The sequence below is a fragment of the Dama dama genome, chromosome 27 (genome assembly GCF_033118175.1).
Source record: "Dama dama isolate Ldn47 chromosome 27, ASM3311817v1, whole genome shotgun sequence".
Classification (NCBI taxonomy): Eukaryota; Metazoa; Chordata; class Mammalia; order Artiodactyla; family Cervidae; genus Dama; species Dama dama.
In genome coordinates this window covers 25,192,202-25,216,073 of record NC_083707.1, presented here as the reverse complement: position 1 = coordinate 25,216,073, position 23,872 = coordinate 25,192,202, and the positions used below count along the sequence as shown (strand labels likewise).

General features: G+C 36.9%; 1 protein-coding gene across 1 annotated transcript in view; it reads right to left on the bottom strand.

The window, feature by feature from the left end:
- CCDC178 (coiled-coil domain containing 178) overlaps positions 1-23,872 on the bottom strand; it is a 364,772-nt gene that overhangs the window by 253,345 nt on the left and 87,555 nt on the right. Inside the window, exon 12 of the mRNA XM_061130911.1 lies at positions 15,517-15,700. Coding sequence (XP_060986894.1) covers positions 15,517-15,700 — 184 coding nt within the window. The remainder of the gene's footprint in view (positions 1-15,516; positions 15,701-23,872) is intronic.

The following is a 23,872-nucleotide window of genomic DNA, read 5'->3' as shown; positions in this document are numbered from 1 at the left end:
TCAAAAATTTCCTTCTGTGTTTAGAATTACCTCTTGGAACCCCTTATTTGAGGGAGGAGTTGTCCTAGATTTAAGCTGTCCTCTATATTAAAAAAAGATGTATGGCTTTGTAAAGAACTGTGGAAGTTCTCTAAAATTCCTCCTTCATTACTGAACCCCTATCATATCTCAGAGTCTACAGACATTCTAAAGAAACAAGTCAATAAATCTCTCCTACAACCCCTTTTCTTAGTATAGCAACCCATCAAAATTACACTCTCCTAAAGTGAAGCAAAATAACTCCAAAGAAGAAAAGAGGAGATAAACAAAGCAATACCTTTAATATATTACTTCACCCAAGGATATACCTATATCTAAAACCAATTTATTCAATGATGTATTTTGATAATTTAAAAGAAATTAGTTGCCTCTTCTAACATGATAACAGATAACAAGAGTTTTACCAACTAGTTAAAAATTTAGTATTAAGGGAACCAAATTACAAATGACTCTATAGACTGGAAAAAATATACTGTCTTTAAAAATAGTAACTCAAAAATTGCAAAATGGTAAGGCATGAAGCTGAAAAGATAAACTATCAGCTTATGTAGTATCTTTAAGGCACAGGAAGAAAATTAGTGAAGAATGTTAAGCAAGGTGTGTGTTTTAGGAAGGTTACTTGGACTGCAATGGGGATTAATTAGTGTTTCCTTAAGATTCATTCATCCTTTTAAGTTTTTTGTTTTTTTTTTAATTGCCAGTAAGAAAGAACTCTATTGTTTAAGTGAATTCAAGTTCCTGAACTTACATAAATTAACATCATACAAAAAGAATTTGCATATATAAGGCCAATAAAAAACTGTAGGCAGTGTGTGTGCTCAGTCCCTATGTACAATGCTCTGTGACCCCATGGACTGTAGCCTGCCAGGCTCCTCTGTCCACTGGATTTCCCAGGCAAGAATGGTGGAGTGGGTTGCAATTTCCTTCTCCAGGGGATCTTCCCGACTCAGGGACTGAACTCAAGGAGTCTCCTGCCTCTCCTGCACTGGCAGGCAAATTCTTTACCACTCTGCCACCTGGAAAGCCAGTATATGAGACATTATAATAAAATAGGCTAGAAGTCTGAAGATGCAAGAGTAAAACAATTGCATTTCTTTGAAAAGAAGGAAAAGAGTCCCATGAAATTTTGAAACCTGTATTTCTATACAAAACCAAGTCAACCTATTACCAGTGGATCAATGTGCACTTCTTGTAAGACAACATCTGGAGCTTTACTCCTGCCTCTCAGGCTCTGTTTTCTACCATGCCCCCAAACCTCCATGACTCAGAGCAAGCTCAAATGACTGGTCACCAGAAGGGAAACTACTGGGTTGGCCAAAACGGTCATTCAGATTTTTCTGGACGATGGTATGGAAATAACCAAATGAATTTTTTGGCCAACCCAGTACCTGTTATTGACTGGGCTGCCGATTTCAACTTCCACCAGCCACAGGGTGTGTTTCCAGCCAGATTTTCAAAGCCTTCCCTCAGTACTATCCCCTTCCTGAAAGCATAATCTGTCCATCTGGGCAGTGGCCAAATGCTGGGAAGTCGACCACTTCCTGGGAGAACTACCAAGTTACCATGACCTTCAAGAACCCGAGAATTAGCCTAAGAATGACATAAAGTGAGCTCTGAGGGTCACAGGTCTCAGGCCACACAGTGCAACATCTGAGTCTGGGGACCCATTTGTCATCCCTTCCTGTTGTTCTAAGAAGCATTCCCTGTAAAGCTGACTCTGAGGTGGTGGGGTTTTGTGTGCGGAATTCTTATTAAGGCGTGTATTTGGAATCAACTCCTGCTGGACTGGAGAGGGGGCATGATGGCAAAATAGAAAGAAGATGGGAGACGATGCAGGATTAGGCAAAAACATAGGATGAACTCTTAATACAAAGCATCCCCAACAAGAAGCTTGGTCAACACCATGGGGTGTCCTGGAGCAAGAACAGGCCCCCAGCTTTGCTGCCCCTGGAAGGGGAATGACCTCAAGCAAAGTGACTTAACTGGTTCCTGAAGTAGAATCTGGGCAGTTATGTCCACGAAGCTTCTGTCATGAGTCCCCTCAATGATAAAAGTACCATTAGTGCTACTAAGACTTACAGGCAAAGTATTATTACCTGCCTACTATGTAGAGTTTGTTTTAACCTCACAACGAAATCCATGAAATCGTTAGTACTGTCCCCTTTTGCAAATGGGAAAATTGGGACAGATTATATAAATTGCCAGAATACAAAAAGCTAGCACACGTTGGAAGCAGGATGCTAATCCACACAGAGAGCCCAGGGACTTCATTTCATTGCCTTAGGATCTCAGTGACTCCTAGATACCTAGGATCCTTCAATGTGAGTGAAATATTTATTGTAGAGCCTTCTGACTGTCCTGTGTCTCTTTCTTTGCAAAGTCAGCTCTTCCATTAGGCTTTCTAAGCAATTGGACTGTTGGATTCTGTAACTCAGCCACCTATTCCACAGACAGAGGAATCAAACTGAGACTTTGTGTTATAGATACACCAATCTGCCAGTGATGCCATGTGTATGTGCAAACTAGGTTGCTTCATGTCCAACTCTTTGTGACCTCATGGACTGTAGTTCACCAGACTCCCTTGTACATGGGATTCTCCAGGCAAGAATACTGGAATGGGTTGCCATGCCTTCCTCTAGGGGATCTTCCCAACCCAGGGATCGAACCCATGTCTCTTCCATCTCCTGTATTGCAGGCGGATTCTTTACCATTAGTGTCAGCTGGTAAGGCTCCATTGACACGATAGCTGGCTCTAAAACAGAATCTGCTTAGAAGGTTATGAACACTAGGGAGATGCTTCTTTTTAAATTCTGCAGCATGGATTATGTCACTGCAAAAAAAAACAGTAGCAGGGTAAAATGGATACGAATTACTGTAGGCTTAACATAAGAACCAGAGTGTAGTGTTCTTAGCAAAATACTGATTGCTTACCATTGAAAACATTCAAAAAGAGAGACTGGACAATGACAATGTAAAAAGATTTCCAGAGTTAATCATCTAAGTACCATTTTTGAGAATGTGCTGTATCCCAGGGAACTTCCTAGAATATTTTATACAGATAGGCACCCCTATCAATCCATGTAGGGACCTTGCAAAATGATCAGAGATGCACAAGTTTCCGTTAACTTGAGGCTACAGAAAGTGAGAGCTGCCTGTGTGTTGTGTGTGTATGTGTTCGTGCAACATGCACATGCATATGAGTCATCATATCCATTTAGTGACTTAGCTACAACTATTGTTGTTGTTCAGTCACCCAGTCATGTCTGACTGTTAGTAACCCCATGGAATGCAGCATGCCAGGCCCACAGTTCAGAGATGAGAAAGGTCACATCTGTCCTTTCACAAGGTCACAAATGTCATGGCAGTTGCCACATGACTAAGATTCAACAAGTATCAATGCCGAGCTGCTTGACATTGCAGCCTGGGCTACCATACAGCACTCTGAAGTAAGCTCCTTCGCTGCTCAGCTTCCAGTCCTCTGTCTGGCACATAATCTCTACTGAATGAGCAATTTACTGCACAAATGCATAAACAAATAACAACAACAACAACAAAAATTAGTCCCTAGGCTGGAGTATGAAATTGTAAAATGTCAGGGCTTTTCACATTCAAAAATATGTTTTTAAAATATCTTTCTATATAATGAGAAACTTGGGATTCATCCAACTATCACACAGATTCTCACTCATAAACAGCATCTTGAGGAGAAACAACGAAACAAGGCCTGCAGGACATTTTCCCTGAGATGCAGAGAAACGGGTGAGGAAGTAGGGAAGGCAAGAAGATAAGCAACTGAATAAGCACTGAACGAAGACTGCCTTTCTCAGGAATGCACTCTGCAGGCCAGCCTAGGCCAGGCTTTTCGGTTTTTCAGTCTGCCAGAGTACGGTCAAGGGAATGAAAGCCCAGAAACAGTGTCATTTCACAGTGGTTACAATAGTGAAGTCAATCATTGGTAATTCAACCAAGAATTATCAGTGAATGCTAAGTCCACTGGGTGAACTTTCTGGAAACAGTTCCATATTCTTACAATTTCACTCAGTTGAAAGTAAAAGTGAAAGTCCACTCAGTCGTGTTCAACTCTTTGCGACCCCATGGACTGTAGTCCGCCAGGAGAATCTATGGGATTCTCCAGGCCAGAATACTGAATGTGGGTACCCTATCCCTTCTCCAGGGGATCTTCCTGACCCAGGGATCGAACCCAGGTCTCCCACACTGTAGGTGGATTCTTTACCATCTGAGTCACTAAGTAAGACTATCACTCAGTTGAGTACTTGTTAATTATAACAGGAGGATGGATAAGTCTATTGACCATAACTTTAACCAAATGATCAAAGTTACTATCACTAGTTATCACTTTGGCCACCTGATGCAAAGAATTGACTCACTGGAAAACACTTTGAAGATGGGAAAGATTGAAGGCAAAAGGAGAAGAGGATGGCAGAGGATGAGATGGTTAGATGGCATGATCGACTCAATGGACATGAATCTAAGCAAACTCTGGGAGACAGTGAAGGACAGGGGAGGACTGCATGCTATGCAGTCCATGGGGTGGCAAAGAGTTGGACACGACTTAGTGACTGGACAACAATTCTCACTGGTTATGAGACAAACTTACACCATGCGTTTTATAATATGTATTATTGATACAATATTATAACTTATGTCATATTCCTGCCGCAAGTGTTTTACCTGAATCTAGTCATGAGTACACACAAAGATCAATCCACATTGAGAGAAATTCTGCAAAGTAACTGGCCTTGACTCCTTAAAAAATGTCTATGTAATGAGAGACAAACTAAACAAAAGTGTAAGGGACATTATAAGATTAAAGGGAACTTAAAAGTGATAACAAATGCAACATGTTATAACTCGATCATGTGGCAACCAACCAAATCAGAGAAGTCTGCGTGTGGATTGCATATTTGTGCCAGTTACCTAATTACTGTCTCTTACCTCTCACTGCACTCTTAACTCTGATTTGAGATACTGGAGCGGGGTCTTGTACGTGAACAGTGAACAGTTTTCTTCTGCTGGCTGGAGTAAAGTGAGGCTTTATCAGTAGAGGGCTCAGAAGGGCTTACAGGGCAAGGGGATTCCCAGCCTTGTTTTGATTCTAATTTCTCCTTCCTCATGCAAAACTGCTGTTGGCTGGTCCGTGAGGAACCTCCAGCCCTCAGCCAGGTTCTCCACCCAGAAACTCTATTCACACTCCAGTCAACCTACACCAAGGTTCTCTGCTTCTGGGCCACGCGCTGAGCACAGCCACGCCCTCTCCTGTAATGCCTTATCCTGCTTCGCAGGAGAACAGCTTCTTCCACAACTGACTCTTATGTGGGTACGTTCCCGCAGCCCTACAGGCTGTGACCATCCCCTGCATCTGCTATTCCTACATGCTTCAGACCAAGGTCTGTAAGCTTTCCCTGTGAAGGGCTAGACAATAAATAATCTACACTTCGTGGCTATAAGGCCTCTGTCACAACTAGTCAAATATGGTTTTGGAGAATAGGAGTAAAAATATATAAAAAAGATCGCTTTGAAGAGTTTGAAAGAAGCTGAAGGAAAGGGAGTCGACAGCATCTCACAGGCTCAGAAGAGCCTACACTGAAACCATCCCCTTTGACTTGCTGCCCGGCTTTAGCAGCCAGAAACCAGAAGGTGGCAGCAGAGAGCTATTCTAATGGAAGAGACTCCTGCGTGAGCAGAAAGGACAGCTAAAGAGCAAAGTGGAACAGTCAATGCTCTGTGTCCAAAGACCCATGTTTAAAGAGAAAATGGAAGGAGAAACTAAACATAAATAGATCTAAGCTCATAATCACAGATGTTTCATCCATTTGATTTCCAGTGACAAAAGGGGCACTAAGGAAAAGGTTGTAGAATTCATTACATAAGGTGTGAGACACGAAGGGAGGGACATTGACTTTAAAATTAAGAATTAAAAGCATAAAGCAAAATTTGGGATTTCTGCAAGTGGGCTGGGCTGAATTAGTGGTGCAGGGCAGCTCTGGCTGTGAATTGCTAGGGCAGTTTTAGGTGGTCAGGACCCTAAAGCAAGTCCAGGATGCGGCCCACCCAACCTGGTTCTATCCAAAAGTAAACACAACAGTGCTATTTCATCTATCATTTTTTATGAAGCTATATGTGCTTTTTGTAGAAATATTTTAAAACTAAAACAATTAAAATGAAACCATAAAGCCAGAGATAACACATTTTGATTTTTTGGTGAATTCCTTTTTAGGTCTAGGGATTGAATACTATCTTGGGTAAAATTACCCTTGTAAGTTCTTTTTCAGCCACTTAAAAAAGAGGAATTTCATTAATTTTAAAAATTCTAAATGAAATGAACTCACAATATATACTTGTACTCATATATTTAACTATTACTCTATTACCTAGAAATTTATGTATTTAAATTTTCCCACTGTACGTTACCTATGTACTCAAGCTTTCCATAAAAATTTACTGAGGACTTACTTTGTTCTAAGTACTGTTAGACCTAGGGATGCAGCAGTGTACAAAATAGACAATAATTCTTGTCCCCCTGTAACGTATTTTCTAGCAGTTATTATGTAATTAATCATAAACACCTTTAAATTGCATCTATATAACGTCTGTTTATCTTTGTTATCTGGTGATTTTAAATCTTTTTTTTATAAATAATGTTAATGAATTATAGATTATGAATACACTTCAAATTCTTTACTTATTATGGATAAATTAACTTATCAGAAAGGTTCTATTAATTTATACTGAGCTGGATACTCCAGCAGCTTATGAGAGTCGCTATACTGATATGTCTTTGCCTTTATCAAATATTAGTTTTGATTTATGTAAAATTGGCAAAACATGTTCTTTTTTCACAAAGTTACTGTGAAAGTAGAAGATAATGCATACAAAGTAGTAGACAAGGAGATATTCACATTAAGTATTCAACAAGCAGATTACTTTCAATATGTTACTTAGAATCTACACGTTTATCAGGAGACAGACTTGAGTTAAATGTGCAAGTCAGTTATTGAAGACTGCATTATCCTAAAAAGTGAAAGTAGCCCTATTCTATGTAGTTAAGTTGTTTATCCCTAATATTTTTAAAAATATATCATCTATCAGGCTCCAAAACGTTTTATATTCAATATTATTCATTTATCCACAAGGCACAATGTAAGTATTGTTATACACATTTAAGAGGTGAAAAACCTAGGCTCAATATGGTTAAGCAATATTCTCAATATTTTCAAAATAAATACCTAGCAGAACAGGAATTTAAATTAGGAAACGTTTGACTCCAAAATCTATACTCTTTCAACAAAAATCACATATCCCTTTGAAAAGAGAGAAAAAGAAACAAAATTCACAGATTTAAATGGAAATACTGAGGAGCTAATTCATCGCCTCCTTTCTGGCAAACAAAGCCCTACTCCAGTGGAATAGGAATGGAAGTTATGTTTTCATACAGTTTTTGCAACAAGTCAAATAAAGTTTAATTTTGTTCTCAAATGCTTGTGCCATCAATATGCTTTATTTATACCATACCTTCCAGGTCTATTTACTACTCCCACGTACATGTGTCAGGAAAATAAACTGCTACTTAACTAAGGGAACACCTAGTCGCCTCTTGAAGAACTTAAGCATTAACATACCTTCATTCTATCTCTGTTTTATCTGTTATCTTAACACTTTTCCCCAGTAAACATGTACGACTAACTGGATGTCCCAATATTACAATTAATGACTTCCTTTCATTCAACTTTGCTGAAGTATTCCTCCTCTGAATGTAGTACAGAAGAATCTTAGTAAACTAAAATCTAATGGAACAAAAGAAAAAGAGTGAAAATACGGATCAAAGAGAGAGAAAGAAAAGTGACTATGCTATCAATTTAAAGCACAAGTGACTCTGAGCTTCTAGGTTACTTAAAATAGAGGGACACATGAAACTTTAGAGCATGCTTAATTATTAATAAGAGAAGGAATAAAATTTATATCAAGAATATTTTTCTCTTAGTTCTGAAATCTAAAGTAAACCAGGTGCATAGATTTTTTGACCATTTTGCACAGTATGACCACTTTGCTCACTAGTATGAAAAACCTAAGTACCAATGGTCAATTTTGAACATACTTTACCAGCCTTTGTTAAAAGCCAAGGACATAGTATCAGTATCAATAGAGGCAGTAGCAGATGATGAAAAGTAGTATCTTCTAGATTTCAATAAGAGACATAAACCCTCAAGAATCTAAATGAAAAAATATCAGAATATTCATCATATAATCATTTTTATAAATACCATGATGTCTTCTGTCCATTTTTTGATTGGTTTGTTTCCCTTGTTTTTTAATATTGAGTTGCATGAGCTGCTTGTATATTTTGGAGATTAATCCCTTGTCAGCTACTTCATTTGCAAATATTTTCTCCAAATCTAAAGGTTATCTTTTCATCTTGTTTATGGCTTCCTCTGCTGTGCAAAATCTTTTAACCTTGATTAGGTCTCATTCATTTATTTTTATTACTCCAGGAGGTGAGTCAAAAAGATCTTGCTGCAATTTATGTCCAAGAGTGTTCTGAGTATGTTTTCGTCTAAGAAGTTTATAGTGTCTGGCCTTATATTTAGGTCTTTATTCCACTTTGAGTTTATTTTTCTGTATGGTATTAGAGGGTGTTCTAACATCATTCTTTCACATGTAGCTGTCCAGTCTTTCCAGAATTCCTTATTGAAGAGACTGTCTCTTCTCCACTGGAGACATTTCTCCAAAAAAAAAAAAAAAAAAAAAAAAAGAAAGAAAACATACAGAAGGCCAACAAACATAAGAAAAGATGCTCAACATCACTAATTAAAAATTAGAGAACTGCAAATCAAAACTACAGTGAGGTAGCACCTCACAACAGTCAGAAGAGCCATCATCAAAAATTCTACAAACTATCAATGCTGGAGAGAATTATGGGGAAAAGGGACCCTCTTACAATGTTGCTGGGAATGTAAATAGGTACAGTCACTATGGAGAACAGTACTGAGGTTCTTATAAAACTGAAAACAGAGCTACCATCAGTTCAGTTCAGTTCAGTCGCTCAGTCGTGTCTGACTCTTTGCGACCCCATGAATCGCAGCACACCAGGCCTCCTTGTCCATCACCAACTCCCGGAGTTTACTCAAACTCATGTCCATTGAGTCGGTGATGCCATCCAACCATCTCATCCTCTGTCATCCCCTTCTCCTCCTGCCCCCAATCCCTCCCAGCATCAGGGTCTTTTCCAATGAGTCAACTCGTCGCATGAGGTGGCAAAAGTACTGGAGTTTCAGCTTCAGCATCAGTCCTTCCAATTAACAACCAGGACTGATCTCCTTCAGGATGGACTGGTTGGATCTCCTTGCAGTCCAAGGGACTCTCAAGAGTCTTCTCCAACACCACAGCCCAAAAGCATCAATTCTTCAGCCCTTATCTTTCTTTATAGTCCAACTCTCACATCCATACATGACTACGGGAAAAACCATAGCCTTGAAAACTAACCTTCTAGTCACAATTTCCAAAAGCCTCAATTTTTCGGCGCTCAGCTTTCTTCACAGGCCAACTCTCACATCCATACATGACCACTAGAAAAACCATAGCCTTGACCAGACGGAACTTTGTTGGCAAAGTAATGTCTCTGCTTTTTAATATTCTGTCTAGGTTAGCCCTAACTTTCCTTCCAATGAGTAAGAGTCTTTTAATTTCATGGCTGCAATCACCATCTGCAGTGATTTTGGAGCCCCCCAAAAATAAAGTCTGACACTGTTTCCACTGTCTCCCCATCTATTTCCCATGAAGTGATGGGACCAGATGCCATGATCTTACTTTTCTGAATGTTGAGCTTTAAGCCAACTTTTTCACTCTCCTCTTTCACTTTCATCAAGAGGTGCTTTAGTTCATCTTCACTTTCTGCCATAAGGGTGGTGTCATCTACATATCTGAGGTTATTGATATTTCTCCTGGCAGTATTGATTCCAGTTTGTGCTTCTTCCAGCCCAGCATTATGCAGAGCTACCATATGACCCAACAAATGCACTCCTGGGCATATACCCAGATAAAACCATAATTAAAAAAGATAGAAGCACTCCAATGTTCATTGCAGCACTGTTTACAATAGCCAGGATGTGGAAAAAACCTAAATGTCTATCAACGAAGGAATGGATAAATCTGTACACACACACACACAATGGAATATTACTCAGCCATAAAAAGGAATGAAATGATGCCATCTGCAGAGATGTGGATGGACCCAGAGATTGTCATGCAGTGTGAAGTCAGAAAGAGAAAAAGAAATATTATATAATATTACTTATACGTGAAATCTAGAAAAATGATACAGATGAACTTATTTGCAAAGCAGAAACAGAGACACAGATATAGAGAACAAATGTATGGATACCAAGGGGGAAGGGGTGGTGGGAGATTGGGGTTGACATGCATAGATAACTAATGAGAACCTACTGTATAGCATAGGGAACTCTCTACTCAGTACTCTGTGACGACCTACATTGGAAGGAAATCCAAAAAAGAGGGGTTGTATTATACATATAGCTGAACACTTTGCTCTACAGCAGAAATTAACACAAGACTGTAAAGCAACTATATTCCAATAAAAATAAATTTAAGAATTGCAAAAAAAATCATCAGTCTTACCTGGAAGAAGCTGTATAGTGCACAAGTCAAGTTTTGGCTTATTAAAGCTTTGGTCTGTTATTGAAACGGACTTGCTCAGTAGGTTCTGACTTTTACTTTAGTCAAATAAAGGGTCTATAAACTTTGATTCAGAAATGAACAAATAGTTGAAATGAGAGCCAAAATTTTTTTTTTTTAAAAAGTTCCGGGTTGCTTGAAATATTTGGGAAAAAAAAAAAAGAACTCAAGGAAACTAACAAACTTTTAAACTATAAAGTTATAGACCATACTACTGTGGCCTAGAATAGTCTAAGGACATAACAATTGTCTTTTTCACATAGCATTAAAAATGACACTTAAAAAAACACTACTCACCCATGAAAAAGAATGACATAATGCTATTTGCAGAAACATGGATGGACCTAGAGAGTAAATACTAAGTGAAATAAGTCAAACAGAGAAACACAAATTCCATATGATATCACTTATATGTATAATCTAAAATATGACACAAATGAACTTATTCATGAAACAGAACAGACTCACAGGCATAGAAAACAAACTATCATTACCAAAGAGGAAGGGAGGTGGGGAGGAATAAATCAGGAGTTTGGGGTTAGCTGATACAAGCTACCATATGTGAATAGATGAAGATTGGGAACTATATGTAGTATCTGCTACTAAACTACAATGGAAACGTAATGTGAAAAAGAATATATATATATATATATATATATATATATATATATATATATATATATATATATATATGAATTACATTACTGTACAAGAAATTAGCACAACATTTTAAATCAATTATACTTCAATTTAAAAAAAGAAAAAAATAACCATTAAACATCTACATTTTTTGAAACAGAATCATGCAATATCTGGGATCAGACCACAAGGGAATTAAAGTAGAAATCAATAACAGAGAGATAACCAGAAAATTCCAAAATATGGAGAGACTAAACATATTTTTAAATAATACATAATCCAAGAATCAACTGCAAAAGAATTTTAAAATATTTTGAACTAAATAAAAAATGGGGATGTAATTTATCAAAATTTGTGATACGCAGTAAAAGCAGTACTTAAGGAAATTCACAGCACTGAATACATATATCAGAAAAGAAAAAAGATCTAACATCAAAAACCTAGGTTTCCACCTTAGAAACCTATAAAAACAACAGCAAATTAAATACAAAATATGCAGAAGAAAAGAATGAAAACAGAGACATCACTACAAATCCCATGTACATTGTAAGGATAATAAAGGAACACTGAAAAATTATTTGCTTAAAAATTATATAACCTAGATAATCACCAATTCCTTAAGAGGCAAAATCTTCCAAAATTCACAGAAGAAGAAACAGATGATCCAACCACTCTGGAAGACGTTTTGGTCTGAGACAAAACTATATTCTTATTTTAAGATCCAGCAATCACATTACTTGGTATTTACGCAAAGGAGTTGGAAACACAGACCCACACAAAAACCTGCACATGGATGTTTATAGTGACTTTATTTATAGCTGCCAATACTTGGAAGCAACCCAGATACTTATCAACAGATGAATTGGATAAACAGTGGCAGCCAGATGGTAGAATATTATTCAGTGCTAAAAAGAAATGAGCTATTATATGTCATGAAAACACACAGAGAAACCTTAAATGTATATTAGTAAATAAAAGAAATCAATCTGAAAAGGCTACCTATTGCGTGATCTCAACTATAGGACAGTGTGGAAAACATGAAAGTATGGAGTAAAAGATCAGTGGTTGCCATGATTTCAGGAGAGGAATGAAGAAGAGGAGCATACAAGATTTTTAGGGCAGTTAAAATACTCTGTCCTTCAACTCAATTTTGCTGTGACCCTAATGCCACCCTAAAAAACCCAAAGTCTTAAAAATGATCCCTACTATGGTTATTTTGAATTTTTGAACCTAACTGAATCTTTGTTGTTCAGAGTGTATGTTTAGTTAGTATCCAATTGACTATTTTATTCCAAGACCAGCATCAGAAGAACTTGTCCCCAAAGTCACCAGAGCTACCTAAAAGCCATGCTACTTTGGAAAATCACTCTAAAATAAGTGTATTAATAATTCCAAAGTGAGCATATTAAAAACAACCACACAGAATTATGAATGTTAAATTAATTAACTTGTATAAAGAGACCTGCATACAATAAGCTTGCAGAAAACTCTGTAACCCTTTCTACTGCCATCCTTCTTTTCTACTAAGTTTCCACTTAGTTCTAACACTATAAGTTTATCCTGGAATCAGAGTGGCTTGATATTTCACTTTTCTACCAAAATTCCAATATGTCTGAGCAAAAAGCCCTGAAATTCCTGCAGCTTGCATAGAAATCTTCTACTGAAGTGTTAAGAAGTTCTTAACATCTGATGAGAGCTTTCAAGATTTAGTTTTTACAATATCACATTCTACAGATAACACTGAATGATTTTCTGGTCAAACCATAATCGAACACACTTTTCCCTTTTATTGATTCATCTCCCATCACTATTAGCTAATTTTATCCTAGGACCTGGCTAATCACATCTTTTCTGAATAGACCAGTTATTAGGATTGAATGTATGGAAATACTGTGGCAAATCATTTGCAACAGCTGGAAAATTCCAGAAACTGCTAGATATTTTGATTGTTCCGAATAGCTTCTAGTCTAAGTTGCCTAAAACTTATTGGGGCATTTTATGATGTATTTGAAAAAGAAAATTCAGAAAGTCTACTTCTAAGACACTAGAAGGTTATTTTTCAAATCTAGCTCAGAGGTGGTTTGGTTGTAATTAATTTCTGGATGACATGTACTAAGGACTAATTTCAGGCCAGGATCAACAAATACACAAAATTTTCTGCAAGGAAAACATGATGCCCTGACTCAGAAAATTATATAGACTTTCCTTAATTAGTCATTGAAATACAGTGGGACATTACAAAGGGAGAAATTATTAAAAATCAATTACTACAAATACAAATTATCTAAGAATTGTCTATAAATTTACTTTTAAGTTATCACCATTCTGACACATATATACATCACAGAAATTTAGTGTCCTATATATATTCAATTCAGAGATTAGCAGACATGTTTAACAATAGGGAGTATTTACTGAATGGAGTAATTTAATTGTTACTTCCTTCTAGTTATCTCTCAGCTACCACAGGGTGATAAAAAATCTGATGAACAACTTCTTCAATTCTGCTTGATCTAGCCAGAGAGACACTTTGCCTTGGCAAAGCAAGTACAGAGGAGTCAAATCAAATTTGCACTTAACCTACAAACTGTAGTTTACGGCATCAGGAAAATTTAGAAAAAAACAAACAGTTCAATACAACATCCTTCTTAATAGGTGAGTGCCTCAGATTAGTGAAGCAATACATATGAAGAACTAAAGTAGGTTGTGACAGCTATGTGACAAATACATGAATGATATTAAGGGTTTCCTGTCAACTGAAAAAAATAAAACATTGTTAAACAGCCAAATCAGTGCATGACATTTTCACTGACAGTTTCAATGAAGAAATTAATCTATGGCCATAGATACACACATATTAATGAAAAATTAAATTATAAATAACATAATCACTGCCATATTTCTAAAATAATTTTGAGATTAATTTTTGCTATATATAATTTTTATTATACTAATTTTGGAATATATAAGATATGAGCATCCCATTCAATAAATAACCCAAGGGAAGAGACACAGACACAACACACCAAGTCAGCCAGACAGCTGGTCTCAGTGTAGGAAGAAAACCCTGATCTTTCAACACAGAACCACTTATGGGAAGGCAATCTACATGTCCTAAACAGCACAAGACAAAGTCTTCATTGAAAATAGTTCTACTACAGGGCCTGGACAGAAATGTAGATTCTACATGTTACAGATACTTGTATAACCAAAATCTTTAATTAAAAAAAATGCCATGGGACTTCCCTGGTGGTTCAGTGTTTAAGAATTTTCCTGCCAATGCAGGGGACACAGGTTCAATTCCTGGTCTGGGAACTAAGATCCCATGTGACCCAGGGCGACTTAGCCCACATGCACCACAACTACTGAAGCCCACGCTCCCTAGAGCCCATGCTCTGCAACAAGAGAAGTTTCCACAATGAGAAGCCCAAGCATTGCAGCTAGAGAGTAGCCCCTGCTCACCATGACTAGAGAAAGTCTGCTCATAGCAACAAAGTCCCAGAACAGCCACCACCCCCACCAAAAAAAAAAAAAGTCAGAGATGGGAAAGGTTTGGATGTGATGTGTGATGGACAAAAGTAGCCTGTTAAAGTGGTCCTTCAGGTGTGGAAAAATGAAGCTGACTTTGCTAATCTCTATTTCAAGTGCCAGGGAGTGGCTATTTGTCATCTTTCTCACTTAGGAGTGAATGTTGTTTTCACAGCACTGTGGTCAACTAATTGCTTGGTACTCTAGAAGCTAATAACTTGCAGGTCTAATGTAGGCACTCTCTGGTATGGATGCAAGGGCACTTCCAATCATCCCTTCTTCCTGCCAGAGACAGGAACTATTTTACAGGTTAGATATGTGGGATGAGGCTGAAGCCAGCATCACTCTCTTCTCGGGATCCAGGTAGTTTAACGTTGGTGATAGAGAAAAGTAGGCACCAGTGTTGATTAGCTACATTGAGCCCCATTTCTCGTCTATTAGGGCTGACCTCTAAAGAAAAGTTGGCTTTTCTTCTGATTTATAGGAGTGACTTTTCTGAAAAAAACTAATATAGCTTACATTAAAATCTATCAATATTAAATCAATAAAGTTCAGGCTCATTACCCTTTTCATAACCAAGAAGAAAACAGAGATACAAACCTTGAATTTTCTTCTCACTTCTGCTACTTTCTGTTCTAATTCCTCTGTTTTAAATCTGGTTAGGTGAAAAACAGCACTGATGTTATAAGCTTCCTTGTATAGTTGTTTAAGAAACTCTTCATTTTTTGACCTCATTTTCAACAAAGATTGGATTTCGGACTCGAGCTCTGATTTTTTCCTTATACTGTAAAAAAATAAATAAATAAAGCATAAATATTGATATGATTATTCCAAAAGAGGATATATTGAGGCAAATATATTTAATAACGATAAAAAGGGAACAAAATTGTATTTTATGTTGCCAAAAATACAAAATAACCATACACTTAATCTAAACTAAGAGAAAAATACATCCCAAAATTCCATTTCTTTTTCTGCTTCTCCTGATGGCTACTTCTAATTGTTAAGCTGTGCTCAATATCAGGAGAAAAAGCATATGAATAAGAAAGGCTTGGCAAACCAAGATGCTCAAATTTCAGAGCACTTATTTCCTTCTGTAGCCACCCATCCTTTCTAATCCTACATAACATTGCTACTAAGAATAATAAAATACAAGAAAAATTCAGCCCATGAAAAAGAGAAACAAAACTCAATGAAAGAAAACAACGAAAACAAAACTCTCAAAAAGAAAACCAATAGCTAAGGGAAAAGAGTTGGTAGGGAAAGAAAGAAGGTAAGACGTTAATATCACTGTAAGATTCTCAAAGACACAGAGAAATACAAGATTCTATGGCACACGAGTTGTCCATATTAGTTGTCCATACTAGTCCACAGACTGGTTGTCCACTAGTTTCTACGGGAGTTACTGTCCACACTGGGTACTGCCTTTGTTCCAAATATAAATCACTGAGGCATACAATATAAGAAAATACAAAAAAATATATATATAGTTACACTCACAAATGAGGTAACCATGCTTGTAGAATAGAATGGAACTAGAAAGCAAAGCAGCAGTTAGGGACCTAAGGACAGTCATTACAAAAGAAACAAAAAAGTAACTATGTGAGGTCATTGATGTGTGGTAATTATTTCACAAAGTATACGTGTGTCAAATCATCACATTTCATGCTTTTAACGTGTACAATTTTGTCATTTGTACCTCAGTAACACTGAAAAAATTTTAAATGAAATGACAGGTAGGAGGTGTGTGTAACAAAATTTTATGTGAAAAATTTCCAGTACTGAAAACCAGGATGGGTCATTAAATTGAAAAGTCCCACTTAGTACTAAACTGGATATGTTAGACACCCAGAAACACACACCCCCATAGATGTGCAACTGTGAAATTTCAGAACTCTGAAAATAGGAAGGGAAAATTCTAAACTTCCCAGAGAGAAAAAACAGATTATCTACAAAGAAATGATATCCAAATGTCATCAGATGTCTTATCAAGCAAAACTAAATGAAATACAGGTAAGCTCAGATTTAATGTAAAACATGATGACTATAATTAATAACAGTAAAAATAATACTGTATTAAATACAGGAAATTTGCTAAGACTGTATATCTCAAGTGCCAGTATTCTGGTCTGGAGAATTCCAGGGACTGTATAGTACATGGGGTAGCAAAGAGTCGGACCCACTGACTTTCACTTTCACACCACAGGCACACACACAAAAGGTAACTGCATGAGATGATGTCTTAATTAGCTTGATTGGGATATTCATTTCACTATGTACATTCAAATCATCATGATATACACCTTATGTATGTACAATAGTTTAAAAATTAAATGAAAGAATAAAATGAATAATAGTTTGAAATTATGAGAAAAAATGACTTCAGATCTAGAATATGATACCTTGAGAAAATCCCTGTTTGAATGAATATGGATTGAATAGAAAATGAGGTGTGAGTTCATGGAAACAGGAGTGTCTATTTGAATAAGATTTTTCACACAAAGAATGGAAGGGCATTTGCGGGATGCAGTGCTCTGCTTTGTCTTGTATTTGCTTCTTCTAAGCTGAGCAATATTATACAATGTTAATAAACCATTAAAATAGAGAAAAATAACAATGACTCATGGAAAAGAGGAAAAATTGTAGTGCCAAGCCTCTGAGTGTATTAAGCAAGAACAGCGTCCATGTGGCAAGTGTATGGGTGGTGAGTACTCCTATACAGAAGAGTCTTCCATTATTTGATCAGAATGTGTGAAGACAGATGCAAATAGGCTGGTAAGAGAAAAGGTAATTCCCATTTAATTGCATGTATGTTCTTTATGAATTACAATGGGAGATTATTAGCTTAAAATGAGGGTGATGTGCATATTAGGACTGAGGAGAGAGAGAGGATATGAAACAGTTGTTAGAAAAACTGAAGTGTCTAGAAATTTCTTGGCACGTTAAATATTGCTTGAGACTTATAGCCATAGAATTTAAGTTCTACTCAAGGGCAAATGTATTCCAATGTTAATGAAGCTTAAATATGAGGGTCTCTAACTGATCCTAGCCCTTAAAAAGTCCTTTGAGTGCCCCTAATGGTATTTTTACATGGTCATATGTTTTTGTTAAGTTTGCAAAAATAAGATATTTTAACCACAATTTATTAAGACTGTTTTCTCTATTTTTCCTTTTCTAATATAATTTATCTTCTGTCAAGTGACATTAAAATGACTGTAAGCATTCTGTATTATAATTTTATGCTCCTTCTTTCATAACGTGGCTTCACCTTCTATAACCTTTGAAAGTGAAAGTGAAGTCGCTCAGTCGTCTCCTACTCTTTGCAACCCCATGGACTGTAGCCTACTAGGCTCCTCCATATATGGGATTTTCCAGGCAAGACTACTGGAGTGGGTTGTCATTTCTTTCTCCTCTATAACCTTTTAGGGTCCACCAAACCAGTATCCACCCATGATGACAGTAATTAGCATAGTTGTGTTTTGTTAGCCACAATCAACTGTTAGGATCCTGGTTTAGTCCAAAAATATACTTTCAGGTCATAGAAACAAAGTTTTGGAAGCGATTTTAAATGAATGCTTATTTTGATTATAAGTAGGTTGTACAAAAAAGGAAGGAAAACAAGAAGGGGATATACAAACACACTAGGGATGAGAGACTAAGCGTCATAAAGGGTTATATGATTGCTGCAGCAACAGCAGTACGAGAGGAAGGAAGTTGAAGAGAGAGGTTCTGGTTGTCAGGGAGTAGATTCTTAAAATCAAGATCAGCGGGTAACTCCAGTGCTGGAAATGACAAGATGGTTTGTGTGAGGTAGAAGACAAGATGGTTAGGAATCTGGAGGTCTAAGAACTGAGAATCCAAGTTCTAGTATGTACTTTAATAGAGACCAAATTCAGATTTTGATTGCTTCTGAAGAGGGAGCGAACAGAAACAGGAAGGGCTATTTACTTGCAAGATTTCAATCCCTTTTTAAAAAGTCTAAAGTAGGCAAATGCATCTCTGAGTAGTTAATTTTGAATAGGGCATATACCATTTCCTCTATCTAAAACTTAAAACTAAAACTTAAAAAGAAAATAAAACCAAAATAGCTTAAGCATTTTCATTCAAAAGTTTGCTGCTAAATGCTAGAAAAATCATATTCTATATCTATACTCCTAAGAAGTAACTCAGATTAATAGGCTGATAAGATATAGCTGTATGCAGGTCAGGAAGCAACAGTTAGAACTGGACAGGGAACAACAGACTGGTTCCAAATAGGAAAAGGAGTACGTCAAGGCTGTATATTGTCACCCTGCTTATTTAACTTCTATGCAGAGTACATCATGAGAAACGCTGGGCTGGAAGAAGCACAAGCTGTAATCAAGATTGCCTGGAGAAATATCAATAACCTCAGATGCAGATGACCCCACGCTTATGGCAGAAAGTGAAGAGGAACTAAAAAGCCTCTTGATGAAAGTGAAAGAGGAGAGTGAAAATGTTGGCTTAAAAGCTCAACATTCAGAAAACTAAGATCATGGCATCTGGTCCCATCACTTCATGGGAAATAGATGGGGAAACAGTGGAAGCAGTGTCAGACTTTATTTTTTGGGGCTCCAAAATCACTGCAGGTGGTGATTGCAGCCATGAAATTAAAAGATGCTTACTGCTTGGAAGGAAAGTTATGACCAACCTAGATAGCATATTAAAAAGTAGAGACATTACTTTGCCAACAAAGGTCCGTCTGGTCAAGGCTATGGTTTTTCTAGTGGTCATGTATGGATGTGAGAGTTGGACTGTGAAGAAAGCTGAGCGCCGAAAAACTGATGCTTTTCAACTGTGGTATTGGAGAAGACTCTTGAGAGTCCCTTGGACTGCAAGGAGATCCAACCAGTCCATCCTTAAGGAGATCAGTTCTGGGTGTTCATTGGAAGGACTGATGATGAAGCTGAAACTCCAGTACTTTGCCCACCTCATGCAAAGAGTTGATTGGAAAAGACCCTGATGCTGGGAGGGATTGGGGGCAGGAGGAGCAGGGGACGACAGAGGATGAGATGGCTGGATGGCATCACTGATTCGATGGGCATGAGTTTGAGTAAACTCCAGGAGTTGGTGATGGACAGGGAGGCCTGGCATGCTGCGATTCATGGGGTTGCAAAGAGTCGGACATGACTGAGCAACTGAACTGAACTGAAGATATAGCTACACGAGTATGAAAAACACAGTACCCTGGGAATTCATTCTAAGCATTCCAGGCTATTCAACAACTTCAATCATATTCTAACTGCTATCTCTACAAATAAATCGCCATCCTGTTAACTCTTGATAAACATATTTCATAAAATTTATCAGTCTGTCTTTATAGTGTTCAATAGCCTTTTTGCTCATTTCCCTCGATGATCAATCCCATCTTTGGATCACTGCAGTTACAGTTGCATTTTCTTGCTTGGGGTATGGTAGAGCATTAGAAGTAGGTATTTAGAATATTTTACAGAGCTTAAATGTAAGAAAATGGCTATATAGAAATTCATACCACACAGTTAACTTCAGCAAACTAAATCCAAACGAATCAACTTCAAGTCATCTTAACAAGTTCATTTCCTTGACGTAGGTTGCTGAAGCCTATCTATCATGTGAATAAGCAATCGAGTAAAACTATTTGCTCACATCAAAAGTCCCAAATACAAAGGGTTCATTGTAAATGGATGCTGGCTTATTTGAAAGACAAAATTATTAAATTATGCACTGTTACTCCAAGGTAAGTAATCATATACCATCATCATCACCAAAAGGTCTTGCAGATATTTGTTATACACAGAGTACTGAACAAAGTTTGTTGAAAATTGCATCTCTCTTTTAATATTTCCATTTTAAAAATGGACTATATAGGAACAATAGATCATATACCTAATTAATTATTTAATTAATATCTTCATGTTAGCATAGATGCATAGTAGAACAAGTTCATGTACTGCTCAGCTTCAATAAGTAGTAAAGTCTGGAAAGCAGTTTTAGAGAGGTGTTAGGAACTTCAAAGTATTAAAGCCAATCTTCTATAAATCTATTTAACATTTGTAAACAGCAATGATGCTAAGAAATATTTCTAAACAAAAAATCATATATATTTAAAATAAGTCATAAAAATAGAAACCTAAATATTAGAGTAATTCTCACAAAAATTAAGGTTCACCCATATAATAGACTTTGGTACAGATATTTAAATGATGCATTTGAAATCTGTATAACAATATGGCAAAAGTTCAACTACACCATGATGGAAATAAAATCAGAATACACAGTTTCATCAGGAAAGAAATAGCAATATATTAACAGTGATTACTTCTATTGGCATGATTTTAGGTTTTCAATCTGTTTTTGTACATGTTACATTTTCTTTTCCACACTAAATATGCATTACAATCAAGCTGTCAAAAAGATCATACAAGATGCTTTTGCTCTGAATGCCCTGGAAATTTGATAAAATGGAGTTTTGAGTATCATAGTTTGGGAAATTAAAAAAAAAAAACCATCTTGGGCATATCCAAGGAAACAAACTGAAAAGCAGAACCACTCTCAAAAATATAAAGATGCAAATGATTAACAACTTTTTCCTAGGACTCAAAGATTTCCCACCTATGGTTTCCAAAAGAAAATGGACAACACACATTAAAGACAGCCAAGAACACAAGGGTAAGAGACAGCAAAAGCATCAGCGAGAAGAATAAGATACAGAAGCAAGTAACAAAATTACACATATTTACATTATTGGACATAGATTATAAAATAACTATTCATATCATGTTTAAGAAGTGAAAGATAAGCTTTAAATATCTGCAAAAAAACAGAGAATCATAAAATGACCTAGAAGACTTGGAAGTAAAGTAAATGAAATTTGGAAATGAGTAATTACTTTTGCACCTATCTATCTTAGTAAGAGACTTGCAAAAACAAGATTATCCTAAGAACTACTGTGACATATGAACCGCTGGTTTATGTGATCACATTTTGCCTCGGTCCTTTGTTTTCTCTTCTTTTGGAACATTACTTAGATACATGGCAGATATGATCTTATCTGCACATCTTTCAATTTCTCTTTCATTCTGCAAACATTTCACCACTTCTCTCTTCAACATTGCTTCTTCTCAATCTGCTGCTAAAATCACTGATTTAATTTTAAGTTTCAGATCCAAATTTGAGGAAAGAAATTAGTAAGTGACATCTTAAGGTATTACATAAACAAGCATAATGTATACTATGGAACTTCTTCTCTATAACCATGGCTACATTCCCACTTCCTGTACTAGTGTTCCCAATTGTTCATTATTTCTCTTTTTAAGATTAGACTTCCTGCCTGGTTAACACTGGACTTGGCCATATGACTTGTTTTGGTCAATGGAATGTGAACAGAAGTAAAATTTTTCATCTTTTATGGAAGCTATAGAGCCACTGAGTGATCTCACTAATGCACTTGTGCTACCAAAGCAACATGCCCTAGAAGGATCTGATCCTTCACCTGGATCTGAGAAGCAGAAATAAGATGAAGCACACACAAGAAGACACAGCTCAGCTTCAGTATGAATGAGAAATAGACCTTTATAGTTGTATACCACTGGGCTTCCCAGGTGGCGCTAGTGGTAGAGAATACACCTACCAATGCAAGAGACATAAGAGATGTGGGTTTGATCCCTGAGTCAGGAGGATCCCCTGGAGAAGGGCCTGGCAACCCACTCCAGTATTCTTGCTTGGAGAACCCCATGGGCAGAGGAGCCTGGCAGCATACAGTCCATAGGGTCACAGAGAGTCAGACATGACAAACAATTTAGCAAGCACGCAACCCTAAGACTTGGTGGATGCTCATTACTGCTGGATAATCTAAAGAAGTTTAACTCTCACACTCTTTTCCTTTCCTCCAGAGCTGTCTTGTCATTAGCTTACCAACTCTTCAGACTTATCTTCTCCCCTGGTTCTCTTTCTTAATAAAGTAAAGTATACAGCTACAATTTTAGGTTATCCTTTAGAAAGCAATGTCCTTTTTGCTTTCTTTAAAATAGTATGTTTAACATGCAGATGAATTTTACAGTTTCATTCTATCATCCAAAGATAAAATAAGCACAAAGAAATTGTATCAAGCTTCGTATACAACTGCCCAGTATCATCATCACCTCTCTCTATTCTTTCCGCTTCCCCTCCTTTCAGTTAATAATGGATAGCATAGTATGGGTCAGGAACTATGCTTGATGATGAAGATTCAGTGATGAAGAAAATATGGCCATGGCTTATGTCTTCCCTCGTGGATCTTCCCATTTGTTAAGGAAGATCGACATCAGTCAAGTATTTACATACAAAAAACCTGCAAATCTGACAAATGATATGAAGGAGAAGAGAAAATGTGCCATCTACACACATACTAGAGGGACTGGATTTAACCGGACAATCAATGAAAGCTTCCCAGAACTGACTCCTCAGCTGTAATCTTCAGTACAGACAGCAATTTACTAAGTAGAAGTTAAAGGAAAAACATTTATTGAAAAGAAATTAGCATGAAAACACCTTGGAGGCTGGAGAAAAAAAGTAACAAGGAGGAGAAGTTGAAGTAAGGACACTATATTTGAACCAAGTAATCAGGATGAACCTTGTGTTACAGGAGACTGCAGAACCAGGCATACCTGCCTATTGAGGGACCTTGTGGGATACATTAAGGTGGGACCTTTGTCCCCTCACCCTGCTAAAATTAGTGTAAGTATGGAGGGAAATGGATCATATTTATGTTTAAAAATTAAAAGAAAAAGAGAATGCACTAACCATAATGTATTGGAAAGGGAACATAGTTACTGCAGGAAAACCAGCATTGGAAGGGAGCTATGCTCACCACTATACCACCAATGCTGCACAAAACCAGTTTTGGAAATACCATAAGTTCAGTTTTACCAGAGCTCTGGTGTAGAGTGAAGCAGATAGATTAAAAATTTATTTAGTACGT